Raw genomic sequence first — 19,422 nt, 5'->3', positions numbered from 1 at the left:
TTCCCCTCTCTTCAGCTCTTTACTGCCATTCTGTCGTACATACAAATTCCTTTTATTGCTAACTTAGTCTCTTTTTTTGCCTTTAGCTAATCTACCTTATCTATCACATGGATTTTACATCAACTTAGAGGATTTTGTGTGTCCAGGGAAAGTACATTTGCTCTTTTCCAGCAACGCCTAGTTTTATATTTCATAGAATTGCACTCATTCACGCCTGGGAGCTGCCCAGCGCAACCACAGGCTTCTACTGTTAGCCCGCAGATAGCATCAGTGGAACACTTGCTGAGTTAAATGCCTTGCTCAAGCACACCTTGCCAAGAGTTGAAGAGGTATAGGTGGAGGAGAGTGTTTCTTTTTCCACATTGGATTTTCTTAATCTGTTGATTTATTGGTTGTTAGGCTCTTTTCTCCAACTTCTACGCCAGTTGTTAACCTGCAGTTGGAGATGAGAAAGAATTTGGGTTTTTCCTCTTTCTTCTGAGACACATTGAGCCCTCTTGATAATCATTAATAATGATTAAGCATTACTTAATGTCCTCATGAAATGAAAAATATATTTTCCCAGTTTTAATCCTGTGTGCCTGCGTTAACACATCATTTAGCTCTTGTTATATGACAAATATATGTCAAGAAAATCAGTATTTTTACATCTGTCTTTCCTCTTTCTATGAAACCACGTAAACAATTTCAAATGTTTGATGACTTGTCCTGCACTCAGGAGCATTTACAAAACTTTGTCCAACAAACTGGTACTTTGAGCGACAAGCTAGCCACACTGGCTATATAAAACCACACGTCACTGTTTGTGGGTTGTGGTAGCTAACAGAGTGATATGGAGAGAGATAGGAGGAGATGTTTGTGAGCAAAACCTTTGTTTCCAATTCCAAACAATGCAGCAGATGTCTAATTCATCCAACACCCCCTCATCCACCTCCTGACCTAAGACGAGGGAGGTGTGTGTGTGGAGCCAGCAGTCCGAAATACGTCACAATACGGAAGCTAAAGACACTCTAACTTCTGTTTCACATGGACGTTAATTGAAGAGCATCAGGAGCCAAAAGAAAAAGTGCTGAGATCCAGCGTTGGAGGCTGCTGTTGTCTTAAGGGTGATCAGAGAGCAACAGTCAGCTTTTTACACAAGGATCATTATCTGACTTAATAATGTTTAAAATGATGATAGCGCGCTGAAATAGCCAACTTCATCTCATTTGACCCTGGTCAGAATTCTGTCCACAAGTGTTTCCCTCACCTTCATTCATTACTAAACTTAATTTTTGGTTCATTTGCAGTTTTAAGAGAGAGAAAATACCTGTGGTGTTGGAGCTTCAGCTTTGCCTCTGGCACTTTTTAACCTCTGAATACTTTTTCTGCTTCATTTCAGATGTGGCCTTCTTGTTTATTTCCCTTTGCTTAACCCACAGTGGCAACTGGTTCTGTGCTAAGTTATTGTATAAGCCAAAATCTGCTGTGTCACCTCTCATATCTTCCCTCTTTTTTATCTCTTTATATTAGTCCCTCTACATTAATTTTTATGTATCGAGGGATGTAGACTGAAAGACAAGGAAAAACCATTTTAAATGAGTACAGCCAAGAAAATAATACTGTGGAAAAACACCATCCTGAGTCATAAACTAAGTCTTGTGACCTTGCTCATGTCCTCTGTCTTCCAGCATCCTGAGTTATAACCAGATCCGCTGCATCCCGGTCCATGCCTTCGACGGGCTCAAGTCACTTCGCCTGCTGTGAGTAGCGAGCTTCATCTTTAAGTGCCGCAGTGGATTCAATATTCAACACTCCCCTTCGCTAGTTGTTGTACAGAGCTAAATCAAAGTTTAATCACTCCCCTGGTGCCAGGGCCGAGTGCCACGTTAAGACCCAGTCACAAAATGAGTCGCAGCCACCCAATCATTTGTTGTTTCAGGGTACTAAAAAAGATAAAAGTGACAATCTCTCATCTCCTCTTTAATACTCCCTCTCTATCTGCATGCTCTGGCCTCTCTCTCTCCCCCTGTGTCCCTTCACTCTGTCTCCCTCTCTGTGTCTCCGTCTCTCTCTCCGCCCAGTGTTGTGTTTGATGAATCGACCTCCAGCCTCTGTTTCTCTCAGTCATCCATCTGGTTGTCCACCCTCTGTCTCACAAAGTGACACGCGCACATGCACAATGTACACGTGAACATCGGTGTCTGACCATCCTCTCACACACATGCGAGCAGCTGCACACACCTCCGATGCTCAGTAATGGCAGAATTCAATCAGGTTTCTTAACGGTGCCATATGTGGCATTTTGAATTGAAAATTGCCACCAGCAGTGACATCACAGGGTCCAACGGTACCCCTGTGCATCACTGCAGCAAGGTGAGAAGTGAAATCACTGGATGTCAGCAGAAACAAGATTTTCAGGGGGGTTAGGTAGGTTAGGCCCTGTGATAGTCCGGCGATCTGTCCAGCCCCCCGTGACCCCTTACAGGATAAGCGGTTACAGAAAATGAATAAATAAATTTTAGGTAAAGTCATTCCGAGACCTTCCTCGAATCAGAAATGCCTCCAATACTGCCTGAAACACTGGATGGGTATCTATGAGTAGGCAAGTCTATGCACCAATCTGACATCATGTATTTATTAATCTGCTTTATAGCTTGACACCTGCATGAAACGTCAGTTTTCCTGGAACTCGGCTCTTCTTCGCCACTTTAAACCCTACTTAAAGAGTTGATTGTGGAACCACTGGCAATTACTGTTTCAAAGGAGTGAGGAAGAATTGATTTCCTTGTAAATAGCATTACGTCAGCTATTACCAAAATGTCAGTGATTTGGCAATACTTTACACTGGAAAGTCCCACCAGTGTAGGGTTTAACCAGAGCCATGCCATACAGTCTTGTCGCGATGCCACAGCCACACAGGGTTAGTGGTATACAGCTATTCTTCTTGTATTTAACGCAATGGTATCGAATCAGTACTGGATATACTGATACAAAAGCATAGGAATCGGTAAGGAAAAAATGGTATCAGAACATCCCTAGTGTGAACTCTTAAAATGCACACGAAACCTCATACCTTTTACTGATATCTACCTCTGAGATTTGCACCTCCACCCCAGTATGATGGAGATGAATGAAATTTCTCCATTGATGAACAGAAAAGATGGTCAGAGCACTCGTCTTCCATGCGGAAGGTCCAGGGTTCGAATCCTGCTGGGGTCGACGTCAGCAAAGGCATGCGGTCGCAAAAGGTTTCCACCACCGAATCAAACAGGATCAGATTCCTGAAGGAGGCTTCAGGATAAGAGAGTAACTCTGGAATCTGAGCCAAGTCCTCAACGAGGGTGCGTCCGACCCGTTGTAGACGGGAGAGCCAGATGTAAAAGCGCGTTCAGAGGAACAGAAAAGATCCCATACACCAAGTCTTTCCAGTATTGTCTGTTACCCACGCAAGGATTATTTTTTTATACAATAAAGTGATCACAAAAAACACCACAGGAAACAGAAAAAAAGTTATTTATTTATTTTGGTTATTTATTATTTAACCAGCCTTGTTGTTCCAAGAGCTAGTGGCTCTCAAAAGTAAAGACTTTATTATCTATAATCCCTGGTGTTGTGTAATGAAAAGACAATGCTGCCACTTTTGCTTTTTTGCTTTATTTAATAGTTTATAGTTGGGATTGTTTGCAACATCATCTACTCTCTACACGGTGGTGTGAAAGTCTTAAAACTCTGTTTCAATGGTACAGTGGTGAACAGTAACGGGAATAATCCAGCGTCCCGTGTAGACGGCAACAGTGCAAACGGACAATGTTGAAACATGTCTCCCAACTTCTACTTAACACAAACATGTTTGATGCTGAGGAGTTGCTGTGAAGCTGGTTGCACCAACAATAAATCCAAAAATGCTGATCTCCAATTTGTTCCCTGCAATGGGCTTTGGCTCCAGGCTATAGACTGGACCTGCATTGCGTCATCTACCCACTGTCACATCAGGAGAGAAAAAGGAAAATGCTGGAAAGCGGTTGTGTAGCAGGTTAACCAAAGCTTTCACACTGAGATCTGAGGCACAAGAGATGAGTGAATATTTGCTGTCAGTGTGGTAAAACTCTAAATGGTGCTGGTGACAGTTACGACTGCTGGATAGCTGACGTTAGGTTGAGTGGGAGCCTGGCAGATTGTGATCCGATCCCAGTCATCTCCAGAGGTGGTCAGAAACGCATTGTGACCACATTAAACACAAGTGTAAATGGGAATGCGTTTTCAATCAAAGAAGAACGACAACTGCATGGGCACCAGGCACAGCTGTTGCAAACCAGTATGGCAGTGGGGGCTCTGTCTTGTCTCTCACCTGTAATGTATTCCATTTGGTCACAATCTGGCAGGCCTGTTTCATCCTCATCGGCCTTGCTGTTCTTCCTGACGGGCTCTGATGTATACAGCAAGGAAAATGGACCAGCAAAGATTTTTTTTTTTTTTTGATTATTTGTTTTCTTCTTTTCGCCAATATTGTCTCTGAAAATACACAAATTTTATGATTGCGCACCCTCTGTAATTGTATTTTTTTTTTTCAATAATGAAGACTTTGATCTCAATCTCAATCTCAATCTCAATGCGGACACTGTAGACACATGTTAAAACCAGACATATTTATGTAAGGTTAAATCATACAAGATGCATTTTAATGCAAGGTGTAAAGGATGTCTTTGGTTTTCAGTTCCCCAGATAGTGGTGTGGCCTTGATGTTTTTGAAGTACCCATATGTGCCAGTCTGATTAAAGTTACTTAATACTGTTGATTTAAAAATCAGAAGGTAGAGCTTTACAGATAGAATTCCACATACATTACAAATGATGTTCAAGTCAAGCCCTGCCAACAAGAAATAATGATCAGAGTCCTGCTACTTTTACCTCAAATTACTCTCCGTGGACATTTCTTCCTGGACTTTGGCCACCATAGTTTGTTCAGACAGAAAAACTCAGTGTCTCTCCCTCTTTGTTTCTGGCCTTTTCTCTGTATATTGACTGTATCTCTTACGAGGCTTTCACCTTGCAGAAGTTTAGTTATCGCTTTTTTGTTTCTTCCCTCCTTTCTTCCTTTCATTTTAGTTGATGTTGCCGTGGGGACTGATCCCTCTCTGCCCCCGCGTAGCAACTGGTTGCCAGGCAGCCATCACTGTCACTTCCTCATTACCAACAACCCCCTCTGGGCCAGCCTTACGCGGGGGCTGTTAGACCACCGTACATAGATGCACACACACACACGCAGTGATGCACACAAACATGTAAAAAGTTGCACGGATACGCAGACATTAAGCACACACACAAGCTTCTACACTTGCATGCACAGCTGCACACTCTGGTGCACACACTGAATTATGCACACACACACACGTACACACCACACACACGCTTTTCCAATAGTGGTGGTTTGATAGCTGTCCCCTGCTACAGCCCTTTGCTCTAATGGAATGTGAACTTATATCCAGCAGGCAACACACTCAAATGGCGAGACACAAAGGACACACACACACACACACACACACACACACACACTCTGCAGTCGCTGAGCCCTTGGAGACAAAAGTTTCTGACACACACACAAACACGTGCACAAAAACCCAAAGGCACAAAACAGAAATGCACATGCTCACACCGATACACATCACAGCCTGCAGTCTGTCCCTTTGACACGAAGATTTCTTACACACACACACGCGAGCGCACACACACACACACACACACACACACACACACTATAGTCTGCCTGATGACCATATGAGACTGTTTATATTCCATTCAGAGACCAGGACAAGCTTTATTGGCCGACGATGAAAATAAGCTTTCTGTTTATTTTGTGTTATTCTTTCATAAATATTTTATTTATTTTCCATTATAGAAGGGGATGATGGTGTGTCTGCAGCTGAGGAACCACAAATAATTTAAATAATTTAGCATGCAGCTAGTCAGGGTTGGTGTATTAGTCCGCTGAAAATCTAGTATTAGGCAGCTCGGCTGTCACTTCCATTTACCTCAGATGTGATGGCTATGAGGCGCTAGGTTTGTTTAGATATTCAGTGTAAAATTAGTCATGAGTGCTGTCATCTACAGGTAAGCCTTAAATGCAGCTTCACCGTTTGGATCTAAATATAGAGTATGTGAAGGTGCATTGCCCCGTGTAGGACAGGGGCGCCATCTTGTGAGGTACATGCTTATCTCTGTTACCAGAGTATAAGTCCCAAACAGTGTGTGGTTTACAATGTGGAGGCAGTGCATCAATGTGTCCTCATACAAGGGTTCATATGATATCCTACAAGTTAGCACCCCACGTATGACGTTATGTAACTTAATGTAAAGTTACACACTTAACGTAAAGTTACATAGGTTAGGGTTAGGAAGAGAATCATGGTGATAACGTAGCTTAAAATGACTCAAAGTTAAATGTCCCGCTTTTGTGACCCATCCACCACCCTAACCTGCCTCCTAATGAACCACTTCTTTCTTTACTTCCATAAATGCATCAGTCATGTGATTGCAGCACTCCCAAATATGTGGATCATGCACAAATTACTGGCTCATGATTAAGTGGGATATGTACGAACTTTGTTTTTTCGTAGAACAGTGCACGAGAACAGCCTGAGTGCACTGGGATCTGTTACCCAGCCTTGAGCTACCAGGTCATATGGACCTATGTTGTTTATTGTGACTTCTTTTACCAAACATGGTGGTTTGACCACTGTCCCAAAATAATTAAAATGGTGTGATGTCAGCTTCACATTCTCAGTAGACCTGTCAGTTCATACTTGAAGCTTTGTTAATGTAAGTACAGTAGTAGTAGAAGTTATAGTGGCAGCATTAGTCAGTCAAGCAGCAACCTTCAGGGCTGAAAAGTGACCCAATGCCAATCAAAAGTGCTGAGTTGTAGGCAACTGGACTTGCTTGAGTGTCTTGAAGACATTTCGCCTCTAAGCCAAGAAGGTTCTTCAGTTCTAACGGACTGGTGCGGAGTTGCAGGCTTTAAACACTGAGTGGGTGTGAACCCTTAAAGAGTCGTTGAGGTCACTTGTGAGTTGTTGAGCAAGCCATCCAGGGTGTGTCAACGACTCACGACTTCAATGACTCTGTAAGGGTTCACACCCACATGGAGTTCAAAGTCTGCGACTCTGTACCTGAAGAAGCCTCTTGGGTGAGAGGCGAAACGTCCTCAAGAAACTCAAGCAAGTCCAGTTGCCTACGATATAGCACTTATGGTTACCATGACCTGGACTGAGAATCTTCACCAACGCTGGAGTTCACAAATAAGTGGATGACATTACCATGTTTATGTCCATTATATTACACAGTCTAAGGTTGTAGTATGATTGTAAGTATAAGTAGCAGAAATAATTAGCAGCATCTTGGGCTGAGGTCAAAGGTCAAAATGCTGTTTGACATTTTTCTCCTTGTTGCAAAAATGTGAATATAAAGACTACTTAATCAAATTAATTAAACTACAAATTAGAATTAAATGGGTCAAAAAGTGGCTCTCGAATTTGTAACAAGGTCAGTTTAGTGTTTAATATTTATATACACTTCTCTTTCTCTCTCCTCCAGCACTCTCCATGGTAACGACCTTTCAACCATACCCGAAGGAGCTTTCAACCACCTCACCTCCCTGTCCCACCTGTAAGTGCAGCTCCATATATTTTTGTGTGTCTTCAATGCAGGTGCCGTGGATATACTTTTAATTGTGTGTGTGTGTGTGTGTGTGTGTGTGTAGGGCTCTTGGTGCCAACCCACTGTACTGTAACTGCGACCTGCGCTGGCTCTCTCAGTGGGTCAAGGCTGGCTTCAAAGAGCCTGGTAAGAAGAAGAATCACCATTAAGATGCTGTTTAAATATCTTACATTTTCTGTTACGTACATTCTGCTGTGTAGAAGACAAGTTGTAAAGTATGGTGTTGTTTTTATAGGCATTGCTCGTTGTACTGGACCTCCTGACATGGCTGACAGGCTGCTGCTCACCACACCTCTCAACAGATTTCAGTGCAAAGGTGAATAGTCTCCTCTTTATTCTGCTCTCCTTTTGTTTCCTTACCACCAGCTGTATATTCAGTGTCCATAAATATCAGCGCTGACCTGTTTTAGCTCTGGATTAATCCCTGGATTCAGTCAGATTAGTACACAGAAAGGTGATTTAAATAGGGATTAGTGGCGGCAAAAATCACGTCAATATGACTTAAATCAGTTCTGTGTTTCGACTCTTTCTACAGTACATGAATAGTTATGTCTATTCCACTGCATTCACAGTATCTCAACAAAGTCCTGATTTTCAAGAAGCTTGATCCTTTTACTTGCTGAGATTGTTGAAGTATATTATCCTTGACCTTGTAGCATTCCAGTGGAAAAGCCACACTAGTGGAAGGCATGTAAATCTGTGTGATTTACTTCCCTTCCACTAGTCTGGGTTTTGTCTTCAGGCAGTCTGCTGGCCAATAGTTGGACTTTTATTCGGTCTCAGGGTGAGTTTCAGTGCTTGAGGTGAGGAGGGCTGCCAATGCTTTTATATTTACATGCTTATGTGCATTGCAGACCAGGGGCGAGTGTAGCTGCCTAACACCAAGATGACACTGGGGTAAAACATTATGAAAATCATAAACTTTAAATAGCCCATTGGTCCAAAAGTGAATGTGAATATGAAAGGATACCTAACTGTTTGCTGTGGTCATTTGTCTGGTATAAAAGAAAATGGTGTTATTAGTTGTTGCGGTGACAACACACGTCAGTGGGGATGTAAAATGTGTCACACTCTAGGGCTGCGGTAATAGATTCTTTTGTAATCAAGTATTCTATTGATTATTCTGGGGATTAATCGAGCAATGTGATAAGAAATACTGCGTGTTTTCATTAAATTACGTTAGCTTTATTCAAGGACGAGAGTAATATATAAAAGAGAAAACAATAAAAGTCTCTGAAATGAGAGAAATGAGCACTTGCTCAGTTGAACATGGTGGAACCCTCTGCACAAAGCTGTTCAAACTATGACTCTGCGACTTAAGAGTATAATTAATTTTTTTTATTGATATGTATTACTTGGGCTTCATAGTTATCATACTTTAAGTGCCTATGACTGGGTAGTTTAGACTTATTCACTGTGGTCAAGGGGTGCCTTACACCTGCTGACTCTACTTACTGCAGTCCAAATTAATATACTTGCTGTACTTGATTTGTGCTTTGTGCAGTTTTCTACTGTGTGTGTGTGTGTGTCTGGGATTGATTGAGGGGTGCACGTGTGTTAATGTGTGTGTGTGACTAACATAACATGAATGAAGCTAAGGCTTTGACAAATTCACTACAGCAATTTATTTTCCGTGTGTTGCTCTTTTCTCTAGCAAAACCTAGCTAGTACACATGATACATTGCCAGGTAACGTTAGCCACCACATTGATTTCTGTTATTAATCATCCATTGTAAAGCCATAATACACGTGCGTTCTTTACATGTGTAATGAATCTCAGCTAGCAATCACTGATTAATGTTAAATGCATAAAACATGGCGTTTACGTTTCCTTGTTGTGTCGCATCTGCTCGGCATACATGGGATGTTTTGTTGTAGCACTGAGAACATGCTATTCCAGTATATTTACTCCGTTTTGCCCACACCCTTGACAATTTCTGTCATTTTTTTGGCATGTCTCTCGCTCTTTTCTTGTCCCTCTACTTCCATTGTTGTGCAATCCACGCTTCACATCCATGTTACAGCTGCGTACATTATAAAAGGTGAAAGTAACAGAAGCGTGTTTTGCAAAAGAAACAACCATCCATGCAAAACCCAGCGCACTGTAGAGTTGTACTGGATTAACAAAGCCTCGAGGCAAATAATTTGCCTCAAAGCTTTTTAGTGATCGAATTATTTGAGTTACTTAAGCCATCGTTTCAGCCCTATCACACTCACTAGTTTAAGAACTCAGTTTTGGCCTATTCATACACCCACACTCCTTATTGAACAGAGAGATACAACAGTACACCAATCCAAGTTTCTGCCTTTCACTGGACTAATACTAACATCAGCTTAACTGCCTTGTTAACTTATCGTAAAACACACTTCATTCAGACTTAGTAGAAACAAAATAAAACGCAGGGAAATAACAGTTAGGTAATATTACAAAAGTAAGAGATTGCTCTTTTGAAAATTTACTACTCCACTGCTTGTTTGGTCGTTACTGCAAAACCTCACCTCAGCTAGTTCACAACTTGCTGCGGTTTATTTATACAGAAATTAGCCCACCAACAAAATGGCCACCAGTGTGACCATACTGCTACGTTTATTTAAATGGGAATGTCCATTTTACTCTCATTTTGTTCCTATGGGTGTAACCTGCCTCTCACCAAGTGCATGCTGGGAGTGGCTCCAGCAGTGTGGAAGAAATTAAACGTATGCTGTTTATATCAGGACCTTCTGTGTGGTTCTTCCACCTCTTCAGAGCACTAAATGAGATTGTCTCTTTTTAAACAAGTTACGTATATTGAGATATTGAATGCACCTCAGATACATTTTCAGGCTGGAAGGCAACAAACAGCTGAGATTAGGAGAGAAGGGCTTTAAAGCTAATCATATTATTCTGAGTGAGCCACTTTGAGTTACCTCAAGGTGTTTGTGTAAATATAAATATAGCAGTTGTTGCACCGTTGTTACATTTTCTTATTTCTGAAAACTAAGTTGCCAGACAATCAAGCCTTTATGTATCAAGGTCTATTGCTTTAAAATGGTGTGTGAGGTTGTTTGTGCTGTTGGATCAGCTCGGTCAGTGATACAACACACTATTTTCTGAAAGAGAATTGCCAATGTTTGTAGATAAAGAATAAGCAACAAAAACATCTCAGTCCCCTCAGCTGTATTTCAGTGGTACAGAATAGACTACAGCAGCAGCCGACCTCGAACATTACCTGCCCCGGGGCTCGCCTGGTTACACACCAGAGGGAAAGAGAATTTAAAAGTGGACTTTTCACACACAGGAGAAGAGTACATCTTGAAAACCGTGATCATGTACAAAGAAACTGTAACACAGGGGCAAAGTTTGCGGTGCATGTACGTTAGAAGAATCGTTGGAGCAGATTTTCCAAAAGAAAGTCAGAGTATAAAGTGGACTGTGACTCAGGTGCTGAGATCACACTCTTGTTACATCATCACACTGAATCAAACCCTCTCTTCCTCTTCCTCTTGCTTCTACATGCCCCTGCCTCTGAAACAAATCACATTTATTGCTCTCCTAAGCTCTTACTTTTCTTATTCTGTAAGGCCTTTTCTTAGCACACCATCCATTAAATGAAGTCTGTAGGAGTGCCATTTCGTACAGTGTGACTAAATATGTATGTCTTTGCCTTTGACACTTGCCCCATTTCTGTCTCCTTATCTTCATCCCTCCTTTCCCCTCCTCCTCCTTCCCCTCTCATCTGCTTCTGTTTGTGTTATCTTGCTCAGGTCCAGTAGATATCAGCCTGATGTCGAAGTGCGCCCCCTGCCTGGCAGCACCCTGCCAAAACAATGGCACCTGTGTCTCTGATGCTACTGGATCCTACCACTGCACCTGTCCATATGGATTCAAGGTGAGACACTAGACAGCAGCGTGGAGCCCACACTGTAACTAACTGCACTCCCTGAAGAAATATTATCATATTTTTGGAAAAATGAAAGAGTGATTCCAGAGAGAAGCAGACAGAGGGGTCTACAGTCTGTGTGTGAAGGATATATCCAGGATGTCAAACTGACTCAGCAGCAACAACAGGTTAAAAAGACAAAGATAGTTAGACGCTAAAGCCGAACTACAGGCTACAGATCACAGTGTAAAAGTGAACCACCACATCACTGCTGATCGCCACACAAGACAATGAATATAAAGGGAAACTTCGCTGATATTGAACCAGCTGTGTGGCATCACAGTGTGTGCAGATGAACGGTGTTTGGCTGCCAGCACCCTGACCTCCACCACCATATGGGCAGGGAGGTGTGTGTCAATGCAATGCTGCACAGCTGGTTGAATATCAGCAAAGTTTCCCTGCTTCCCTTCACTGGTTCCTGTACAGCAAGGTCGGTCTTTTGTTCACTGTTATAATCATGACAAAGCAAAAGCAGCATGTGTATACATTCAGTAGGCTGTATCTTCAGTAGCTAGCTAGCGAACCCTACCCTTTTCAGGGTTTGATTTTGGTTTTGTAACAGGGGAGAAACGTATATCTTTTTCCAACCTCTCCAGGTAACGAGTATCATTAATACACAACATGCCCCAGGCACAACATTTAGCTCCAAATCCCAAAAACCAGCCTGAAAATGAAGGAAATCTGAAACAATTGCATTAGAGTCAATGGAGCACAGCTGTGTTGTTGTCGGACCCTGGTCTGAGCCGGCCTAATGCTACACTATGATTGGTCAGTCTGCATCCAGGGGTCAATTGTGAACTTTATATTCATAGTATTCCCACAACAAGGGTGTTTTGGCCATAAAACATGGCGCAGTGCCACAGGTCACCTGCTATTTGACCAAAATCACCACTGGTTTGCAACAAGATGTCTGTGGTCACATCGTTTCAATTTACCTACAAGTTTGCATTTTCTTGATTCAAGCCATCAACTGCTCCCTATCCTCTCCTTAAAATACTTCTGCAAGGTATCAAGATGAGGATCGACCTGACCTAATCTTTAAAAACATTCCTGCACTTTTCGAGTTCAGTCGTACCTCTGTGTAACAATATGAGGTTCCAGACTCAGATTGTGATCATTTCCCGTGATGTAGTTTGGATGTAGTTGAAGAACTACTTTACTTATGATTGTGAAGTAGGTAGCAGTTTGGTAAACTACAGTTTCAGTGAAGTTGCCCCAACACCGGTAACATCAGAGAGAGACCCTTTTAAGTGGAAGTCAAGCTTTGTCTACAAAAGCACTGCAGATTACTAAATATTAGAGCTGTCACAGTGAAATCCCAGAGTACCAGTCAATATGTTCTCTATATTTATAAAAAACAAATTGTAAAAAAAAAAAAGTCTCAGATACAGTCTCATGCCAGTTTATATTGTCTCTTTTATTTAATTATTGCTATAGTTGTTAAGTTCCTCACCTTTTCCATCCTCCATGAAATGTTAGATGCATTTCCAAAGTGGCTCATCAAAATATTCATTAGCAGGAGTAGACGCAGTACAAATCAATCCTTGCACTTTTACAGTGTTAGTGCCATATTCTTTCTCCTGATCCCTATAACCAGCCTCCTCTACACTGTCACACAGAGTATTATTTGGCGGTTCTTCTGTATTCTGAACCTTGTGAATTACAGGCGGCACGGCAGTTGAGAAAATGTTACTGATGCTGCCCGATTCATGGAATTGGCTGCATGTGTGAAAGGTAGCCTAGATGGATCACCATGCTGCATAATCCTGCGGTATTAGCAGTATTATCAGGCTTAGCTCCGGCCTTGCATGCATAATGTATCCACCTGTTCGTCAATAGAGAAATGATGACTGCAGCTGGCTGCACTTGGAGTATTGACTGATCAAAAGACGAAGGGTGTAATAATTGTCAAGACCCCTGCGTTAGGGAAGACATGCAAATCTACTAGTGAAGGGGCAATTTGTGTCGGAGCAGTGTGTGTGTGGAATATTTGTGAGTGTGTAGACTCATGTATGTATGTGTACGTGCTGGATTACCAAGCAGTTTGTTTGCATGTGTGTGTGTGTAGAGATCAGTGGGTTCAAGCCTCTGTGGGGGCTTTGGTGTGTATATACTTGGTTGTGCATGTGCGCGTGTGTGTGAACAGTTTAAAGATACACTTAGTCTCGTGTGCACACACACCTCATAACCTTTGGGCTTTTACAGGAGGACAAAGCCTGAGTCTCGCTTTTAATTAAAACATCACTTGCCAAGGTCACAGACTGGGAAACAGGGACTGTTGGGGGTGTGTGTGTGTGTGCATGTCTGTGCATATACATGTCTGTGTGTATGTTTTCCTTTCTGTGTCCACTGGGACAACATTAATTAAAATGTGTTGGAGGAATCAAAGAAGGAGCAGCAGAGAACAAAGGAGGGAGAGAGAGGGGAAGAAGTGAGGGAAACTTAGATAGAGTGATACAGTTGGATGTATTAGAAAAGAGAAATTGGAAAGGTGTAAACGCTGTGAGAGAAATGGAAATGAAAACATCTGAAAGAAAGGAATAGCGTGAAGGAGGGAGAGGCAGAGAGAAAGAGAGAGTGAACAAAGACCTACAGTTAAAAAGAGAGGAGGAAAATAATGAAGATGGATGGAGAAGGAAAACAAGAATAAACGTCCACTTCTCCACTTTGATCAGAGGAAGTGGGTGTGTTGGCGGCCAAAGGTTTGGCGGTTTGAAATTAAAACTACAGCCGCAGGGCTGGATGTGGAGAAGGAGTGTGTGTGTGTGTGTAGCACTCTGATACATGATATAGTTCCTAGTGAAAGCTGTTTATTTAGAAAACAGGTGTGTGGTGAGAAGAGCCATGAATCAAGGCAGCAGGCTGCGTCGTCCATATTGTTGCATGGACATTTGTGCATATTGCACAGCACATACTGTATGTGTAGGCTGGTTACTACCACTGTGTGTAAAAGGAAGAAAAAAAGAACAATAATGAAAGCTCACTGGGAAAGTAGAGCAGCTGGTTAAGAAACAGCTGTATTTTTAGATTAACCGATCAGAATAGATTTATTCAACCCTCTATCTCTCTGCAGGCTATTTTCTTTCACCACAACTAAAATATTAAAAAAAATCTGTGGTCCCAAAGCAGAAAAGTGGTGGTTAATTAGAAGAACAAAACTAAATGGCAACAGACTGGCACTACCTTGTTGTACTTTTTTGTTAGAAAAAACATCAACACCCACAGACAATATTGTATGCCGCCCTGCCCTAGGTAAAAACAAAAATCTCTATATATATTTGCTTAAGTCTTTTGGGGTCGGTGTTTCCCCTGAACAAAAACTGATTGACACACGTTGAGTTGATGTTGCAAGACAATAAAAAAATAAATAAATCCAAGTGGTTACACACATTGTTTTACATACGATTTACCCATTTGTGTCCGCAGCTGAAATTTCCTCTGGTGGAAGTGCTCTGTGGGCTCGCTCTAAGCACAAATCTGAAGAAATTATCAAAATCGGTCAAACTGTTTTTCTTATCATATTATATCTAGTCTTTGGGCACATGGGACTGAAGTTTTTTCTATATATTTCATCATATTTTAGGAATAAAAAAAGTCCCAGTGCCCAAAGACTGTGTGATAAGAAAACGGCTGCACCATAGAAATTACAGGGAGCACAGTCAAGTATTTGGTATCTTTGAATTGAAGTTGAATATCAAAGATAAACACACATACCCCAAAATTTTAATTAGTAGCCCAGGCTATTATTTGCTGAAATCACTGAAATCAACCGGCCCATGTTTGGGACAGGCATCGATATGGGCCTTTAATTCCTTTCACACAAAACTGTTGCTCAGCAAAGATACAATCAAACTGTTCATTTAAACCAGTGTGAATATTACTTGTTTTGGCTTCAGATAACATATCAATTATGAATCATTCATGTGATCTGGCCCCAACAGGCAGGGCATCAGAGAGATGAAGTTGTGCCTAAGATGCCACATGCATGTGTTAGATACTTGCTCAAAGTATGTCTTTACCAGATTTTAAGACTTGAGACCAATCAGAACAGATGTTGTTGCATTTTTCTCTATAATACTAAATGTAGTCTTTGGGCACAAATGGGTTAACAGTAACAAACTGTCTCTGCCAGACTGCCTGACTCCTTCAATATGAAGCTATACAGTAATGCACAGCAAGGTTCACAAGATCCACCGCCCCCCTCTTTACAGGCGACACACAAGCACCCAGCAGGAGTTTTCTCATTGTAGTGACAGAACACAATCTTTTAACGGCTTCCCACCCCCAAAAACACTGCCAACTGTAGTCAGTCGTTAGGCTGGTGCCAGGGAGTCCTTTCATCCCCGCGCAACCAGGGCACCCAACAGGTAGGCTTTTTGTTTCCCACCATTAGCATGTAGCTTATTAGCTCCACTGCTTGTTGTGTGTCAGTGTTAATGGCAATCAACGCCAGAGACGGAGAGGAGAACGTATCGGTGAGGCAAAGGGAGGAATTATCTCTCGCACCGATAACTGTTGACTCAATCTGACTGCGTAAAAAGGTGCTGGTACTGACGTGATTTGCATCCATGGACTGGAGCTATCTCTGTTTGAAGAGTGAGATTGTCTCTAGATTTAAAATATACAGTGTTCAATTATTAACTTCTTTGCCTTGTCCTCTCCTCCAGGGTCAAAACTGTGAATTACCCATCAATGCCTGCATTAGTTTCCCCTGCTCTAATGGAGGAACCTGCCACATTCAGCCCGGCCATGAAGACCACTTCAGGTACAAAAACACAACTGTTGTTAACAAATATATCGTATTTATCATATAAAAACATTTGGGAGGTATAAACACTGAAAAGGGGAGTGCATTTGTGTGTATGAGTGTTTATGAAACCAACTGTGCCAGTTTCCAGTACAGTTTCTTAAGCATTTTAAACCAGCTACATATTTGAGATTAATTCAGCATGTAGAAGATTGAGAGGAATAAAACAAGGAGGAGACATTTCAAAGAAGTCCTTTGGGCATCCATTTACGCTGCAGGTCAAATCTCATTGCCCTTTCTACCCTGCCGCCCCTCTTTATTAGCGCAGATGTTTTAAAAACCTCACCCTGTATTCTCATCTAAAGGGAAAATTAACTTTACTCGGCCTCCAGAAATATAGACAACGTGATTAGAGTGGACAGTCTTCACTGGACAACGCATTACCCCGAGATAACAACTTACTTTGACCTTATGATGTGTTTCCCTGCCTGTGTGTGTGTTGTGGGGGGGGTTAGACAGGAAGAGAGGGACTTCTCGGACGAGGAACTCCCATTTGGGCTGCTCATTAAATCCTTGTGCCCTCTCTGACCTCCTCACTCACTTAAAGGGATGTTTGAAACTTAGTGTCAGTGTTTCTCCACTGAGTCTGCAGTACTCTGTTGACACACTGCTCCTATAATGTGCATGTGTTTTATTTATTCTGTGGTTACGCACAAATGATACAAAGCAGCATGTAATTTGATATAACCTGCGTTTCATGGAGAATTTTTCAGATTTTCTAAGCTTTGGTTTCATTTTTAATCTTTGAGAGTGAACAAAGGGAAGAGAAATCTGTTGATGTGAGCATTTAATTTTCACATAAGCATGGGCACCCAAGACTAAATGTTGAATCTGTGTGTTTGTGTTTCAGTTCAGAACCATGCAAAGTTAATTTATAAAGAGTATTATCAGTTTTATTGATGTGAACTTAAGAAAGTCCAGTTGCCTACAATATAGCACTTTAGATATGAAAAACATTCCTTCCTGAAATTCCTTATTTTACAATTTTAAAACAGCATCCATAACTGCTTTGCTATTTAAGATTTTAAGCTGACATACAACATAAGCATACAACCCGTGGGCAAAAATGTTCTTGACCCCTTTATTCATCTATATTCATCTGGGGGAAGCGTACCGCACTTGCTCGCTCCTTCCCAGCAATTCCTGTTCCACATTCATACAGTTTCACACATTCACACCTGGGAGCTGCCCAACACAATCACAGTTTGACTCCTGGCTGCAGAGCAGCTCCACCGGAGACGCTGGGGGTCAAGAACCTTCCAGTGGCAGCTGTTGAGGGAGTGCAGAGCGGAGCCGATACAGGATCACAAATTTGCTTTTCACACCTCGAGGCTTAATTTGGACATATTGCCAGGAGACACAATATAACTCAAACAACAGACCACAAACTAAAAGTAATCAAATTTTTTGCAGTGCAGTTAATTGAAAACAGATTGCGTAATGTGGTATGACTTTTTAATTTGGTGTATTTTAACATAACAGCATTTTAACCGTAAAATTGAGGCAAACCACATTAAATACATAATAGTTGATTTTCTTTTTCCAGGTCCAAGGAGGCAGCCTTAGATGTGAAACTGCATAAATTTTGAATTAGGGAAAATTTTTTTTTAAAGGAATAGTTTGTATTTTTCCAAGTGGGGTTGTATGAGATACCATAGTCAGTGTATTACCTATAGTAGATGACAGTCAGTACAACCTGAGTTTGGAATAGGAGCAGGAGTACCACCATGGGAGCTATAAGCAATGTACTTCTGTGGATGGGGGTTAGCAGCGAAACGTATTTTAGCCACCAAAAAAAAAATCAACATCAGTTTAAGTGTATGCTATATTTAAGGTATTTTCACCGCTTTACCTTGCCATCAGACAGCCGTTTAAGACAGGGAACTAAACTGAGACTAAAACTTGTTCCTCCGTACTCCACTGACAAAAACAGTCATTTTAGTTTGCTGAATACAGAAGCTTCTGATCTACAACTGCCTCAATCAGAGTCCTGCACCGAGTCGGGTACCCCTGTAATGGGTAAAAATATGTATGTATATAAATTCACAGGCACACGTAAAGATGAACTGCACTTGGGCAGGCAGCGGATGAGCACAAAAATATATTTTTTACATTTTTCAGAATAAAACAAATGAAAATGATCTGCATCGTAGGTGTAATATTTCGACTTCTAAATCACTATTAGCAAGCCGCACTTTATTTTGAAAGTCAATGACACAAGTCAAACCTTTGGCATTCGTCAGCAACATGAAGGACTCTAGTTATGAAAATGTGCAGCCCTAGGATGAGGTGGCAGCCTACATCAAGTTCAAGACACCCAAGGAGGGTCCTTTCAAGGGTTTATGGTGGTGAAAGGAGTGTTCTAAAATGATTCTTAACCTGGCAGTGATTGCGCAGAATGTTTTCGCCATCCAGGCATTGAGCAGTCAGTGAAAGAGACTTTTCTTCCGCTAGATTTTTAATTTAAGAATGGTGAACTCAGCTTAATGTGAGTGACTGTAGACCGTGTGCATTAAATCATGGGTATAGGTCGGGTGGCGGGACTTTTATTTACAGGTGTGGGTGGGTGCTGGTTTTCAAAAATGGAACTCTGCAGGACTTTGGCCTCAATTGGTTAGTTTGTTTGTGTGACTTTGGTGAATCCCAACTAGATTTTTAATACACCAAAGTCACACAGTGACACAAAGACTAAATGATGGAGGCAGTGGTAGACCAGCAACTTCTGTGTTCAGTGAGGTGAAATTACTGTTTTTGTCAAAGCAGTCTATTGGTCTTTAAGAGAGCATACTTAACAGGCGTAGTTCCTCAATTGAAAGGGCTTTCTGACCATAAGGTAAAGCCCTGAAAATACTCTAAATATAGCGTACATTTAAACTGCAATACATTGGGGGGGCGTGCAGACTGACATCTACTGTACCTAATACACTGACTTTTGCAGTCCCACTTCAAAAACTTAAATTACTGTACAGTCTGCATGCTTAATGCTATAATAGTCCATACA

The 19,422-nt window shown here is 41.6% G+C and overlaps 1 protein-coding gene across 2 annotated transcripts in view; it reads left to right on the top strand.

Annotated features, from left to right (window-relative positions):
* slit3 (slit homolog 3 (Drosophila)) overlaps window positions 1-19,422 on the top strand; it is a 356,338-nt gene that overhangs the window by 299,705 nt on the left and 37,211 nt on the right. For both annotated transcript variants that reach the window (XM_033624492.2, XM_033624503.2), the window contains 6 exons: window positions 1,671-1,742; window positions 7,572-7,643; window positions 7,738-7,820; window positions 7,930-8,010; window positions 11,439-11,563; window positions 16,282-16,379. In XM_033624492.2, coding sequence (XP_033480383.2) covers window positions 1,671-1,742; window positions 7,572-7,643; window positions 7,738-7,820; window positions 7,930-8,010; window positions 11,439-11,563; window positions 16,282-16,379 — 531 coding nt within the window. The remainder of the gene's footprint in view (window positions 1-1,670; window positions 1,743-7,571; window positions 7,644-7,737; window positions 7,821-7,929; window positions 8,011-11,438; window positions 11,564-16,281; window positions 16,380-19,422) is intronic.

The sequence above is a fragment of the Epinephelus lanceolatus genome, chromosome 7, assembly GCF_041903045.1.
Source record: "Epinephelus lanceolatus isolate andai-2023 chromosome 7, ASM4190304v1, whole genome shotgun sequence".
Taxonomy (NCBI): domain Eukaryota; kingdom Metazoa; phylum Chordata; class Actinopteri; order Perciformes; family Serranidae; genus Epinephelus; species Epinephelus lanceolatus.
Note: the sequence above shows the minus strand (reverse complement) of the source record. Positions and strands in the feature narration are given on the sequence as shown.